The 15915-nt window shown below is 51.1% G+C and overlaps 1 protein-coding gene across 1 annotated transcript in view; it reads left to right on the top strand.

Annotated features, from left to right (window-relative positions):
- The window catches only part of odad4 (outer dynein arm docking complex subunit 4), a 171941-nt gene that overhangs the window by 59426 nt on the left and 96600 nt on the right, over positions 1–15915 (top strand). The window contains exon 11 of the mRNA XM_063037176.1: positions 11627–11726. Coding sequence (XP_062893246.1) covers positions 11627–11726 — 100 coding nt within the window. The remainder of the gene's footprint in view (positions 1–11626; positions 11727–15915) is intronic.

Below are 15915 nucleotides of genomic sequence, written 5' to 3'. Positions count from 1 at the left end.
TGCTGCCTGGATTAGAGAGGGCGCAGAGGAGATTCACCAGGATGCTGCCTGGATTAGAGAGGGTGCAGAGGAGATTCACCAGGATGCTGCCTGGATTAGAGAGGGCGCAGAGGAGATTTACCAAGATGCTGCCTGGATTAGAGAGGGTGCAGAGGAGATTTACCAGGATGTTGCCCGGATTAGAGAGGGTGCAGAGGAGATTCACCAGGATGCTGCCTGGATTAGAGAGGGCGCAGAGGAGATTTACCAGGATGCTGCCTGGATTAGAGAGGGTGCAGAGGGAGATTTACCAGGATGCTGTCCGGATTAGAGAGGGCACAGAGGAGATTTACCAGGATGCTGCCTGGATTAGAGAGGGTGCAGAGGGAGATTTACCAGGATGTTGTTGGGATTAGAGAGGGCACAGAGGAGATTTACCAGGATGCTGCCTGGATTAGAGAGGGCGCAGAGGAGATGTACCAAGATGCTGCCTGGATTAGAGAGGGTACAGAGGAGATTCACCAGGACGCTGCCTGGATTAGAGAGGTGCAGAGAAGATTCGCCAGGATGCTGCCCGGATTAGAGAGGGTGCAGAGGAGATTCACCAGGATGCTGCCTGGATTAGAGAGCGTGTCTTATGAGGGGCAGGTTGAGTGAACTCGGTCTTTTCCCTTTGGAGAAAAGGAGGGTGAGAGGTGAATTGATAGAGGTGTACAAGATGATAAGAGGCACAGATCGAGTGGACAACCAGAGACTTTTTCCCAGGGGCAGGAATGGCAAGCACGAGGAGGCATAACTTTAAGGTAATTAGAGATTGGTGGAAAGTTTAGGGTGGGGGGGGCGGGATGTCAGAGGTAGTTTGTTTGTTTGTGTTTTTTTACACAGAGAGTGGTGTGTGGAACGTCCTGCCGGGGTGGTGGTAAAGACAGATACATTAAGGAATCAGAGACTCTTGGGCAGACACATGGATGACAGAAAAATGGCGGGTTATGTGGGAGGGATGGGTTAGATTGAAGGAAATAAGGTTACAGGAAGAAAGCAGGAAAATGGGGTTGAGAGGGATAGTAAATCAGCCATGATGCAATGGCAGAGCAGACTCGATGGGCCAAATGGCCTAATTCTGCTTCTAAGTCTTATGTATGGATTTTCATAAATTCCATCGTATTTTTTTGTTGGATTATGAGAACACTCAGTCCTCTTTTATTGTCATTTAGAAATGCATACATGCATGAAGAAATGATACAATGTTTCTCCGGAGTGATATCACAGAAAACAGGACAAACCAAAGACTAGCACTGACAGAACCACATAATTATAACATATAGTTACAGCAGTGCAAAGCAATACCATAATTTGATGAAGAACAAACCATGGGCACAGTAAAAAAACGTCTCCAAGTCCCCGAGTCGATCGACTCCCGAGTCCCCGATAGCAGGCGGCAAAAGGGAGAAACTCCCTGCCATAATCCTCCAGGCACCGTCAACTTGCCGATGCCTTGGAAGCAGCCGACCACAGCCGACACTGAGTCCGTCCGTCCGAAAACTTCGAGTTTCTGACCAGCCGCTCTGATACAGCCTCCCGAGCGCCATCCTCTGCCGAGCGCCTTCGACCTCTCCCCGGCCGCTGAAACACGCAAAGTCGAGGATTTCGGGGCCTTCAGCTCCGGAGATTCCGGTTACCACACAGTATCAGCGGCAGCGAAGCGGGCATTTCAGAAGTTTCTCCAGATGTTCCTCTGTACTCTCACGTCCGTCTCCATCAAATCAGAATTGTGCACGGTCCCCTACTTGACGGATTACAGATATCATATATATAAAAGCACTTTGATAACAAACAATCTGAGCCCTGCTTTCGCACCAGGTGAAGTCGGGTGAAATCTGCTCTCCGGTGAGTTAGCATGGAACAGAGAGGACCCAGGTGCCATCGTCTCGGCTGGAAAGACGGTTTCGAGCCCGGTGTCCGTGGTGGTCGTGGCTGAGAATTAGTCGTTTCTCCGGGGTTCAAAGGAGGGGGGCGGAGTGGGGAGTTACGGGGTCAGGCTGGGGATCCGAATTGACAATAAACTGGACTGGTCAAAGAACACTGAGGCTGTCTACAAGAAGGGTCAGAGCCGTCTCTCTTTCCTGAGGAGACTGAGGTCCTTTAACATCTGCCGGACGATGCTGAGGATGTTCTACGAGTCTGTGGTGGCCAGTGCTATCATGTTTGCTGTTGTGTGCTGGGGCAGCAGGCTGAGGGTAGCAGACACCAACAGAATCAACAAACTCATCCGTAAGGCCAGTGATGTTGTGGGGATGGAACTGGACTCTCTCACGGTGGTGTCTGAAAAGAGGATGCTGTCTAAGTTGCATGCCATCTTGGACAATGTCTCCCATCCACTACATAATGTACTGGGTGGGCACAGGAGTATATTCAGCCAGAGACTCATTCCACCGAGATGCAACACAGAGCGTCATAGGAAGTCATTCCTGCCTGTGGCCATCAAACTTTACAACTCCTCCCTTGGAGGGTCAGACACCCTGAGCCAATAGGCTGGTCCTGGACTTATTTCCTAGCATAATTTACATATTACTATTTAACTATTTATGGTTCTATTACTATTTATTATTTAAGGTGCAACTGTAACGAAACCCAATTTCCCCCGGGATCAATAAAGTATGACTATGACTATGACTTACGGTCTAGGGGCAGGGATGGGGCGGCGGGGGGAGTTAACTCTGCCACAGATGGTCCCCAGCCCGACTGTGAGGGGAGGGGGGTCGAGCGCGAGGCGAGCAACATCCCGTCCCGTTAAAAACCAAGAGACGCCAGCAGAGGCGCCAAAGACCTCATCCCCGGGAAGGAGAAGGGTCTATCAGGAAGATGGAGGTAACGTGAGAGACTGGCCCCGGACAGCGGGCGCTGACGAGCTGCCGTCGGCGTCCCGTGCCCCGGCAGAGGTGATGGGGCGTCAGAGGACGAGCAGCGCGAGAGGGAGTTTGAAGGTCAGAGTGGGTTGGAGGAGGGAGGAGAAGATGGCGGCGTGATGTAGTGCGCGCGGCCGTACCGAATGATATCGATATGTGTTAACTAGGGAGCCGTGCACAATCCGGATTTGATGGGGACTGACGTGACAAGCGCAGAGGAACATCTGGAGAAACTTCTGAAATGCCCGCTTCGCTGCCGCTGCTACTGTGCGATTGAGAATCTCCCGAGACGTAGGCCCCAAATCCTCGGCTTTGTGTATCGCCTGTTGCCGGGGCCGGGGTCGAAGCGCTCGGCAGAGACAGTGCTCGGTGCTCGGTGTCGGAGAGCTGGTCGGAGGCTCGGAGTTTTCGGACGGACTCGGAGTCGGACTGTGGTCGGATGCTTCCGGGATGCTGCATCGGCAAGTTGGCGGCGCTGGAGGTTCACCGTCTGCGTGAGATGATGGGACTTTCGAGAGACTTTGAGACTTTTACCGTGCCCATGGTCTGTTCATATCAAATTATCAAATTGCACTGTTGTAACTATATGTTATAATTATGTGGTTTCGGTCAGTTTTTAAGTCTGTTTGTCATGTGTTTTGCGTGATATCATTCTGGAAAAACATTTTTATCATTTCTTAATGCGTACTAAATGATAATAAAAGAGGACTGTGTGTCCTCATAATCATAATAAATGAGGAGCCCACGCCCAGGTCCGAGAGCCCCACAGTAGAGATGATGGGGCGTCAGAGGACGAGGAGCGCGAGGGGGAGTTTGGAGGTCAGAGTGGGTTAAATGGGGAGCCCACACCCAGGTCCGAGAGCTCCACAGTAGAGATGATGGGGCGTCAGAGGACGAGGAGCGCGAGGTGGAGTTTGGAGGTCAGAGTGGGTTAAATGGGGAGCCCACACCCAGGTCCGAGAGCTCCACAGTAGAAGGCCAGTGACCCCCCGCACCCATGCACGAGTATCGGGCCGGAGGACGCTGGGTCACCGCCTGGCCGCTCGCTTGGAAGACCCTCTGGATGAGGACTGGTGACCCTCCCGCCCCCACCAGGTCAGCAACCCCCAGAGCCGATATTTCGGGAGGAGTTTGAGGAGATTTGGTAGGTCATCAAAGGCTGCAGCAAACTTTGACAGAACCTTCTGACAGTCTGCATCACCGTCTGGTATGGAGGGGTGGGGAGTGAGGGTGGGGAGCTACGGCACAGCATCGGGAAAAATCTTGAGGAAAGTTGCAGACACAGTCACAGGCTCGAGCATCCAGGATGTCTCCGAGGAGCGATGCCTCAAAAAGGCAGCATCCACATCGTCCAGGATCCCATCACCCGCGACGTGCCCTGTTCTCATTGCTACCATCAGGGAGGAGGTACAGGAGCCTGAAGACACACACTCAACGATTCAGGAACAGCTCCTTCCCCTCTGCCATCAGGGAGGAGGTACAGGAGCCTGAAGACACACACTCAACGATTCAGGAACAGCTTCTTCCCCTCTGCCATCAGGGAGGAGATACAGGAGCCTGAAGACACACACTCAACGATTCAGGAACAGCTTCTTCCCCTCTGCCATCAGGGAGGAGGTACAGGAGCCTGAAGACACACACTCAACGATTCAGGAACAGCTTCTTCCCCTCTGTCATCAGGGAGGAGGTACAGGAGCCTGAAGACACACACTCAGTGATTCAGGAACAGCTCCTTCCTGTCTGCCATTTGATTTTTGAATGGACATTGAATCCCTAAACACTGCCTCAATATGCTCTCTTTTAGTTTATATATTTTGATTGTAATTAACAGTTTTTTATCAAGTATGTCAGTGCCCTGCTGCTGCAAAATCATATTTTTCACGACATATGCCATTGATATTAAAACTAACTCTGATTTTGATCGGCGATCCATAGGGGCAGGAGATACACGATCCGGTTATGTTCCCCCTTCCCACACCACCCCATGCGAACCCCGCCAACCCTCAACTCGGCAAGACCCAAGGTCAGAGGACACGCAACTCGAGATTTCCCTCAACAGAATCCCAGTCGATCCGGATCGGGATCAGAATCACGTACATCATCACCGACTTAAGACGTGAATTTTTTTGCTCTGAGGCAGCAGGACAATGGAAAGAAAACGTACAGAACAAAAAAATTTTACAGCGTGAGGAAAAGGAATAGTGAGGAATAGTGTTAATGGACAATCCAGAGATCAGACTCTGACTGCGGAGAGGTAGAAGCTATTTCTAAAATCATGAGTGAGGGTCTTCAGACTCCTGTATCTCCATCCCGATGAGTGTGGGTCTTCAGGATCCTGTATCTCCTCCCTGATGAGTGTGGGTCTTCAGACTCCTGTATCTCCTCCCTGATGAGTGTGGGTCTTTGGGCTCCTGTATCGCCTCCCCGATGAGTGTGGGTCTTCAGACTCCTGTATCTCCTCCCTGATGAGTGTGGGTCTTCAGACTCCTGTTTCTCCTCCCTGATGAGTGTGGGTCTTCAGACTCCTGTATCTCCTCCCTGATGAGTGTGAGGTCTTCAGACTCATGTATCTCCTCCCGATGAGTGTGGGTCTTCAGACTCCTGTATCTCCTCCCCGATGAGTGTGGGTCTTCAGACTCCTGTATCTCCTCCCTGATGAGTGTGGGTCTTCAGACTCCTGTATCTCCTCCCTGATGAGTGTGGGTCTTCAGACTCCTGTATCTCCTCCCTGATGAGTGTGGGTCTGCAGACTCCTGTATCCCCTCACATGGGTCTTCAGCCTCCTGTATCTCCTCACATGGGTCTTCAGGGTCCTGTATCTCCTCCCTGGTGGTAACAATGATAAGTTATCAAATCCAGAATGGATTTATTATCACAGATGTATTTTGTCAAATTTGTTGTTCTTTGGCAGCCGATGTTATAACATTAAAAAAAAATCGCTGTAAATTTCTGAAATAATACTATAAATCTTAAACGTTCCACTTGCTTGTATGTTAGGAACGCACAGAAGACTCTCAGTACGCGGATTGGAAGAAAAGTGGAAGGTTTTGTGGCAGGGATGGGTCGTATTGATCTCAGACAAGGTTTTAAGTTCGGCATAACATTATGGGTCAAAATACCTGTCGGCCGCCCTTGGAGAAGGTGTAGCACCTGCTTAGCCCCCCGATCAGGGTCACGTGAAGTCACAGGGGCAGGTGGTGGACGGTCGTACGAGCAGCCGGTGCAGATCACAAGTCCTGGTGATGCGACCACTGATGCCAGGCAGACAATCTTTGAAGAGTATTGATAATGGCTGGGGATCACCTGTCTTGTAAAGTCACTGCCCAGAAGAAGGTGATGGCAAAGCACTTCTGTTAGAAAATATTTGCTAAGAACAATCATGGTCGCGGAAAGACCGTGATTGCCCACGTCATAGCAACACGGCGCACAATGATGATGTGTGTATATAAAGTATAATCGAGTTATATCTTATATATTTTATATTTCTAAACAGTCCATGTTTAGAATCTCACTATTCTGCAATATTTTTACACTATTTATTGTGTAAAATGTGGAGCTGGTTGAGTTTCCAACCCTCTTTTCCCGGTTCTGATCTTTGGTACCTCTGCACCAAGCGGTGATGCCATCGTGCAGAATGCTCTCTGCAGAAATCTGCTGGGGTCTTTGGTGACATACCAAATCTGTCTTTGCCTCTCACCCACAGACCTCCTGGAACCCGGAGACGCAGATGCCTGCTTGTGATAAGGCCACTCATGCAGAACTTGGGACAGAATGTTATTCCTTCTGTCCAAGTAGATCAGGGGCTTCCTGACCTTTTGTATGCCATGGACCAATAAATACCATTATGCAAGGGGTACGAGGACTCCAGGTTAGGGACCTCTGCTCCAGATAATAAAATCCCTCCTCATCTCTGTTCTAAAGGGACATCCTCTGGTCCTAACTCCCCCACTATAGGAAACATCCTCTCCACATCCACTCTATTTGAGTCCTCTGGTCCTAACTCCCTCAGTTTAGGAAACATCCTCTCCACATCCACTCTACCTCTGTCCTCTGGTCCTAGACTCCCCCCACTATAGGAAACATCCTCTCCACATCCACTCTATCTGTGTCCTCTGGTCCTAGACTCCCCCCACTATAGGAAACATCCTCTCCACGTCCAGTCTATCTGTGTCCTCTGGTCCTAACTCCCTCAGTTTAGGAAACATCCTCTCCACATCCACTCTACCTGTGTCCTCTGGTCCTAGACTCCCCCCACTATAGGAAACATCCTCTCCACATCCACTCTATCTGTGTCCTCTGGTCCTAGACTCCCTCAGTTTAGGAAACATCCTCTCCACATCCACTCTACCTGTGTCCTCTGGTCTTAGACTCCCCCCCACTATACGAAACATCCTCTCCACATTCACTCTATCTGTGTCCTCTGGTCCCAGACTCCCCCCACTATAGGAAACATCCTCTCCACATCCACTCTATCTGTGTCCTCTGGTTCTAGACTCCCCCCACTATAGGAAACATCCTCTCCACATCCACTCTATCTGTGCCCTCTGGTCCTAGACTCCCCCCACTATAGGAAACATCCTCTCCACATCCACTCTACCTGTGTCCTCTGGTCCTAGACTCCCCCCACTATAGGAAACATCCTCTCCACATCCACTCTATCTGTGTCCTCTGGTCCTAGACTCCCTCAGTTTAGGAAACATCCTCTCCACATCCACTCTACCTGTGTCCTCTGGTCTTAGACTCCCCCCCACTATAGGAAACATCCTCTCCACATTCACTCTATCTGTGTCCTCTGGTCCCAGACTCCCCCCACTATAGGAAACATCCTCTCCACATCCACTCTATCTGTGTCCTCTGGTTCTAGACTCCCCCCACTATAGGAAACATCCTCTCCACATCCACTCTATCTGTGCCCTCTGGTCCTAGACTCCCCCCACTATAGGAAACATCCTCTCCACATCCACTCTATCTGTGTCCTCTGGTCCCAGACTCCCCCCACTATAGGAAACATCCTCTCCACATCCACTCTATCTGTGTCCTCTGGTCCTAGACTCCCCCCACTATAGGAAACATCCTCTCCACATCCACTCTATCTGTGTCCTCTGGTCCTAGACTCCCCCACTATAGGAAACATCCTCTCCACACCCACTCTATCTGTGCCCTCTGGTCCTAGACTCCCCCACTACAGGAAACATCCTCTCCACATCCACTCTACCTGTGTCCTCTGGTCCTAGACTCCCCCCACTATAGGAAACATCCTCTCCACATCCACTCTATCTGTGTCCTCTGGTCCTAGACTCCCCCCACTATAGGAAACATCCTCTCCACATCCACTCTATCTGTGCCCTCTGGTCCTAGACTCCCCCCACTATAGGAAACATCCTCTCCACATCCACTCTATCTGTGTCCTCTGGTCCCAGACTCCCCCCACTATAGGAAACATCCTCTCCACATCCACTCTATCTGTGTCCTCTGGTCCTAGACTCCCCCACTATAGGAAACATCCTCTCCACATCCACTCTACCTGTGTCCTCTGGTCTTAGACTCCCCCCACTATAGGAAACATCCTCTCCACATCCACTCTATCTGTGTCCTCTGGTTCTAGACTCACCCCACTATAGGAAACATCCTCTCCACATCCACTCTATCTGTGCCCTCTGGTCCTAGACTCCCCCCACTATAGGAAACATCCTCTCCACATCCACTCTATCTGTGTCCTCTGGTCCCAGACTCCCCCCACTATAGGAAACATCCTCTCCACATCCACTCTATCTGTGTCCTCTGGTCCTAGACTCCCCCACTATAGGAAACATCCTCTCCACACCCACTCTATCTGTGCCCTCTGGTCCTAGACTGCCCCACTATAGGAAACATCCTCTCCACATCCACTCTACCTGTGTCCTCTGGTCCTAGACTCCCCCCACTATAGGAAACATCCTCTCCACATCCACTCTATCTGTGTCCTCTGGTCCTCGACTCCCCCCACTATAGGAAACATCCTCTCCACATCCACTCTATCTGTGCCCTCTGGTCCTAGACTCCCCCCACTATAGGAAACATCCTCTCCACATCCACTCTATCTGTGTCCTCTGGTCCCAGACTCCCCCCACTATAGGCAACATCCTCTCCACATCCACTCTATCTGTGTCCTCTGGTCCTAGACTCCCCCACTATAGGAAACATCCTCTCCACATCCACTCTATCTGTGTCCTCTGGTCCTAGACTCCCCCACTATAGGAAACATCCTCTCCACATCCACTCTATCTGTGTCCTCTGGTCCTAGACTCCCCCACTATAGGAAACATCCTCTCCACATCCACTCTATCTGTGTCCTCTGGTCCTAGACTCCCCCCACTATAGGAAACATCCTCTCCACATCCACTCTATCTGTGTCCTCTGGTCCTAGACTCCCTCACTATAGGAAACATCCTCTCCACATCCACTCTACCTGTGTCCTCTGGTCCTAGACTCCCCCCACTATAGGAAACATCCTCTCCACATCCACTCTATCTGTGTCCTCTGGTCCTAGACTCCCTCACTATAGGAAACATCCTCTCCACATCCACTCTATCTGTGTCCTCTGGTCCTAGACTCCCCCACTATAGGAAACATCCTCTCCACACCCACTCTATCTGTGCCCTCTGGTCCTAGACTCCCCCACTACAGGAAACATCCTCTCCACATCCACTCTACCTGTGTCCTCTGGTCCTAGACTCCCCCCACTATAGGAAACATCCTCTCCACATCCACTCTATCTGTGTCCTCTGGTCCTAGACTCCCCCCACTATAGGAAACATCCTCTCCACATCCACTCTATCTGTGCCCTCTGGTCCTAGACTCCCCCCACTATAGGAAACATCCTCTCCACATCCACTCTATCTGTGTCCTCTGGTCCCAGACTCCCCCCACTATAGGAAACATCCTCTCCACATCCAGTCTATCTGTGTCCTCTGGTCCTAGACTCCCCCACTATAGGAAACATCCTCTCCACATCCACTCTACCTGTGTCCTCTGGTCTTAGACTCCCCCCACTATAGGAAACATCCTCTCCACATCCACTCTATCTGTGTCCTCTGGTTCTAGACTCACCCCACTATAGGAAACATCCTCTCCACATCCACTCTATCTGTGCCCTCTGGTCCTAGACTCCCCCCACTATAGGAAACATCCTCTCCACATCCACTCTATCTGTGTCCTCTGGTCCCAGACTCCCCCCACTATAGGAAACATCCTCTCCACATCCACTCTATCTGTGTCCTCTGGTCCTAGACTCCCCCACTATAGGAAACATCCTCTCCACACCCACTCTATCTGTGCCCTCTGGTCCTAGACTGCCCCACTATAGGAAACATCCTCTCCACATCCACTCTACCTGTGTCCTCTGGTCCTAGACTCCCCCCACTATAGGAAACATCCTCTCCACATCCACTCTATCTGTGTCCTCTGGTCCTAGACTCCCCCCACTATAGGAAACATCCTCTCCACATCCACTCTATCTGTGCCCTCTGGTCCTAGACTCCCCCCACTATAGGAAACATCCTCTCCACATCCACTCTATCTGTGTCCTCTGGTCCCAGACTCCCCCCACTATAGGAAACATCCTCTCCACATCCACTCTATCTGTGTCCTCTGGTCCTAGACTCCCCCACTATAGGAAACATCCTCTCCACATCCACTCTACCTGTGTCCTCTGGTCCTAGACTCCCCCACTATAGGAAACATCCTCTCCACATCCACTCTATCTGTGTCCTCTGGTCCTAGACTCCCCCACTATAGGAAACATCCTCTCCACATCCTCTCTATCTGTGTCCTCTGGTCCTAGACTCCCCCACTATAGGAAACATCCTCTCCACATCCACTCTATCTGTGTCCTCTGGTCCTAGACTCCCCCCACTATAGGAAACATCCTCTCCACATCCACTCTATCTGTGTCCTCTGGTCCTAGACTCCCTCACTATAGGAAACATCCTCTCCACATCCACTCTACCTGTGTCCTCTGGTCCTAGACTCCCCCCACTATAGGAAACATCCTCTCCACATCCACTCTATCTGTGTCCTCTGGTCCTAGACTCCCTCACTATAGGAAACATCCTCTCCACATCCACTCTATTTGTGTCCTCTGGTCCTAACTCCCTCAGTTTAGGAAACATCCTCTCCACATCCACTCTATCTGTGTCCTCTGGTCCTAGACTCCCCCACTATAGGAAACATCCTCTCCACATCCACTCTATCTGTGTCCTCTGGTCCTAGACTCCCCCACTATAGGAAACATCCTCTCCACACCCACTCTATCTGTGCCCTCTGGTCCTAGACTCCCCCACTACAGGAAACATCCTCTCCACATCCACTCTACCTGTGTCCTCTGGTCCTAGACTCCCCCCAATATAGGAAACATCCTCTCCACATCCACTCTATCTGTGTCCTCTGGTCCTAGACTCCCCCCACTATAGGAAACATCCTCTCCACATCCACTCTATCTGTGCCCTCTGGTCCTAGACTCCCCCCACTATAGGAAACATCCTCTCCACATCCACTCTATCTGTGTCCTCTGGTCCTAGTCTCCCCGACTATAGGAAACATCTTCTTCACATCCACTCTATCTGGACCTTTAAGCAAGGGGTCCATGTCCCCATGTTGGGGAACCCCTGATGTACAGGTTCCAACTCCAGAAAATATGAGGCTGTGGCACCTTAGCCACCCGGACCAGGAACAGGGATAACCCCTCTCTGGTTTCACCGTAGGCTCTGCAGAACGTCCAGGAGGAGATCGAGATAGCGGACAAAGCCAAGGAAGAGGAGCTGGAAGAGCATCGCAGGAAGCAGAGGTCCGGCAGGATGGACGGTAGGACACCAGGCTGGGCTTGGACACGCACCGGCACCCTTGCAGAACCTCTGACAACCGGTCAGCAGGGGCCATTGTTGGGATGAAGTCGTGCTCAGGTTATACTTGTCACGCTGCATCTTTGAAACTTTGTAGAAGTTGGCAATCACTTAGCCAGAGCTCCACCAGGCAAGGATCAGGACAACTGAGGAAAGGAGGGGTTTGAATACACTCCAGGGCACGAAAGACTTTTAGTCAAGCTAATAAAACCCCAGACTAATACAAGTAACTAATGTACTAAGAGACAAAAGTCCAAGGATACTTAATTAGACACCTGAAATGTCTCAGAGAGTTAACTGGAAGTCTTGAAGCACAATTGCAACTTCAGTGTGAACTGGAGAAGACCAAACAGTGACACAAAAACCGGAAGCCCAAACCAGAGAGAGTTATAATTAATAAAACGCAGAGAAGATAAACAAAAAACCCAAGAGTTAAAAAAACTCAGAGCTCTCAGAGTACTCTACTGGCGACCCGGGGTCACGTCCATGGTTTTACTGAGTCTGTTAGGGGGTCAATTTCCGAGGGTTAAAATTATTCACCATTTATACTTGCGTGTGTTAGGGCTTTGCTGTGGTCGGATGATTGGGGCTTTGATGTGCACAGAAAATGGCAGCATTCGTTAACTGTGAATAATGGAGGAGTATATAAATATAGAGTTAGAGGTTAAAGTACCGATAGGGAATTGGTATTTGCAAGGTAAGCAGCAATTTAAAAAGTGGTTTGGAAAGTCTCAATTTCTCCTCTGCGTTGATACGTTTTATTTCTATAACCCTGCCTCCTTGTCATTGGTTGTACATCAGTACAATGGTGAGGAACTGTGGAAGGGTCTCTAAATCTTCCTTGTCATTGGACGCACATTGGAACGATGGTGAGGAACTGTGAATGTGTCTCCAGGTGTTCTTTGTCATTGGTTGTACATCAATACTCTTCCCCTCTGGAATACCTCGATTAATGGTAGTGGTCCGTGGCAGGGAAAAGAGGGTGGGAGCCCCTGAGCCAGAGGGCACTGAATCTGTGGAATTTGTTGCCACAGACGGCTGTGGAGGCCAAGTCATTGGGTATATTTAAAGTAGAGGTTGATAGGTTCTTGATCAGTCAGGGTGTCAAAGGTTATGGGGAGAATGGGGTTGAGAGGGATAGTAAATCAGCCATGATGGAATGGTAGAACATGTTCAATGGGCCGAATGGCCTAATTCTGCTCTGATCCTTCTGGGTAGCGTCCAACCTGATGACATGAACATTGACTTCTCAAACTTCTGCTAATGCCCCACCTCCCCCTTGTACCCCATCCCTTATTTATTTATATACACACATTCTTTCTCTCTCTCCTTTTTCTCCCTCTGTCCCTCTCACTATACCCCTTGCCCATCCTCTGGGTTCCCCCCTCCCCCTTTTTTTTCTCCTTGGGCCTCCTGTCCCATGATCCTCTCATATCCCTTTTGCCAATCACCTGTCCAGCTCTTGGCTCCATCCCTCCCCCTCCTGTCTTCTCCTATCATTTTGGATCTCCCCCTCCCCGTCCCACTTTCAAATCTCTTACTAGCTCTTCCTTCAGTTAGTCCTGACGAAGGGTCTCGGCCCAAAACGTCGACTGTACCTCTTCCTAGAGATGCTGCCTGGCCTGCTGCGTTCACCAGCAACTTTGATGTGTGTTGCTTGAAGTTATTGTGTTCTACGTTTTAGCGAGTTGAGTCCAACACTTCCCATTCCGTTGGCCGGAGGCCGCACCGCCTGTTCCCAAGGACCCTACGGCATCGGCTGCACAGATCAGTAATCCTGCTCGGCTTTGCCATTGAGAGCATTGAGTGCGCCATGGCTGGTGTGGTGGTGTAAAGGGAGCCCAGTGCGTTAGCTGGGCAGTAGGGGTGACGGAGACGGTGATGCTGGAATTGGTTTCCTCGCGTTACCTCCACCGAGCACGGCAAGAGGTGGGCTGAAACTCGCCACCCCGCTGGGGTGGCCTGTTGTGTCCGGAGCTCCCGACGCGGCCTCCTCTACCCCGGTGACACCCCTCGTAAATCAGGGGGCGGCGGGGGGACCCGCTCCTTCGAGCAGCACTTCTCCGTCCGCCAAGAGCGGAATTTCCCGGTGGCCAAGCTGTTCCTGTTCCCGTTCCGACGTGTCGGTCCACGGCCTCCTCTTGGGCCACGACGAGGGTGGAGGAGTAACACCTCGTATTCCGTCTGGGTGGCCTCCAACCCAATGGCATGAACATCGATTTCTCCTTCCTCTTTAAAAAAAAAATTCCCTCCCACTTCCCTCTTCTTCTATTCCCCACTCTGGTCGCCTACCTCCTCCCCCTCACCTGCCTACCATCTCCCCCTGGTGTCCCTCCTCCCTCCCTTTCTCCCACGGTCCACTCTCCTCTCCGATCAGATTCCTTCCTCTCCAGTCCTTTACCTTTCCCACCCATCACCTCCCCCTGGTGTCCCTCCTCCTTCCCCTTTCCCCCACCAAATCTGTCTTCACCAAGCACCCTCTAATTTTCCCTCCTTCCCCTCCTGACCCTGCCGTCTTTAATTCTGGCACCTTCCACCTTTCTTTCCAGTCCCAATGAGAGACTCGACCCGAAATGTTGACTATCTAACGTCCACAGACGCTGCCTGACCTGCTGAGTTCCTCCGGCATTTTGTGTCTGTGTGTGTGTGAGTGTGAGTGTGTGTGTGAGTGTGTGTGTGTGTGAGTGTGAGTGTGTGTGAGTGTGTGTGAGTGTGAGTGTGAGTGAGTGTGAGTGTGTGTGTGAGTGTGAGTGTGAGTGTGAGTGTGAGTGTGTGTCTGTGTGTGTGTGTGAGTGTGAGTGTGTGTGTGAGTGTGTGCGTGTGAGTGTGAGTGTGAGTGTGTGTGTGTGTGTGTGTTGCTCTGGATTTCCAGTGTCTGCAGAACCTCTTGTATTTATGGTGGGTTAAAGATTAAACTTTGGCAGTGAAAAGTGAAGTTTACACCGTTGTTTGTGATATGCCGGTGGCCCTGTTCCTCTTCTCTGTGCAAGCGCCTCGTGTAAGGACCAGATACTGTTTTTAACCTCTCGATCTTTATCATGCCTGGTGTAAGCGCTTCGTGTAAGGACCCGATACCGGTTTTAACCTCTCGATCTTTATCATGCCTGGTGTAAAGCCCGACACCATATTAATCTCTCCATCTTTATCACGTCAGTGTCCCCGGTGCTTATTGAACGGATCAAGACCGAGAAGACTGAGTCGAAGCGAAAAATTAATTTTGATGACGGTGGGTGCCCGATGTAGCGTCAGTCCCTAAGCCCCTGACCCCTGACCCCTGACCTTGACCCCCCACCCCGACTCTCGCCTGGCGGTCTGAACCCTGGCTGAAGCTCGCCCCCTGCTGGCCAGACAGTCGGTGCAGGCCACACCCGGGGAGGCCGGCAGCACGATCGGGGTAGGCCCAGACAGAGTGGGTGTGGAGAGGATGTTTCCTATAGTGGGGGAGTCCAGGACCAGAGGACACAGACAGAGTGGATGTGGAGAGGATGTTTCCTATAGTAGGGGAGTGTAGGACCAGAGGACACAGATAGAGTGGATGTGGAGAGGATGTTTCCTACAATATGGGGAGTCCAGGACCAGAGGACACAGATAGAGTGGATGTGGGGAGGATGTTTCCTATAGTGGGGGAGTCCAGGACCAGAGGACACAGATAGAGTGGGTGTGGAGAGGATGTTTCCTATAGTAGAGGAGTCTAGGACCAGAGGACACAGACAGAGTGGATGTGGAGAGGATGTTTCCTATAGTGGGGGAGTCCAGGACCAGAGGTCACAGATAGAGTGGATGTGGAGAGGATGTTTCCTACAGTGGGGGGAGTCTAGGACCAGAGGGCACAGATAGAGTGGATGTGGAGAGGATGTTTCCTATAGTGGGGGAGTCCAGGACCAGAGGGCACAGATAGAGTGGATGTGGAGAGGATGTTTCCTACAGTGGGGGGAGTCTAGGACCAGAGGGCACAGATAGAGTGGATGAGGAGATGATGTTTCCTATAGTGGGGGAGTCCAGGACCAGAGGGCACAGATAGAGTGGATGTGGAGAGGATGTTTCCTACAGTGGGGGGAGTCTAGGACCAGAGGGCACAGATAGAGTGGATGTGGAGAGGATGTTTCCTATAGTGAGGGAGTCTAGGACCAGAGGACACAGATAGAGTGGAT

Source organism: Mobula hypostoma, chromosome X1 (genome assembly GCF_963921235.1).
Source record: "Mobula hypostoma chromosome X1, sMobHyp1.1, whole genome shotgun sequence".
Classification (NCBI taxonomy): Eukaryota; Metazoa; Chordata; class Chondrichthyes; order Myliobatiformes; family Myliobatidae; genus Mobula; species Mobula hypostoma.
The sequence above is the reverse complement of the archived record's forward strand: the minus strand, read 5'-3'. Positions and strand labels throughout refer to the sequence as shown.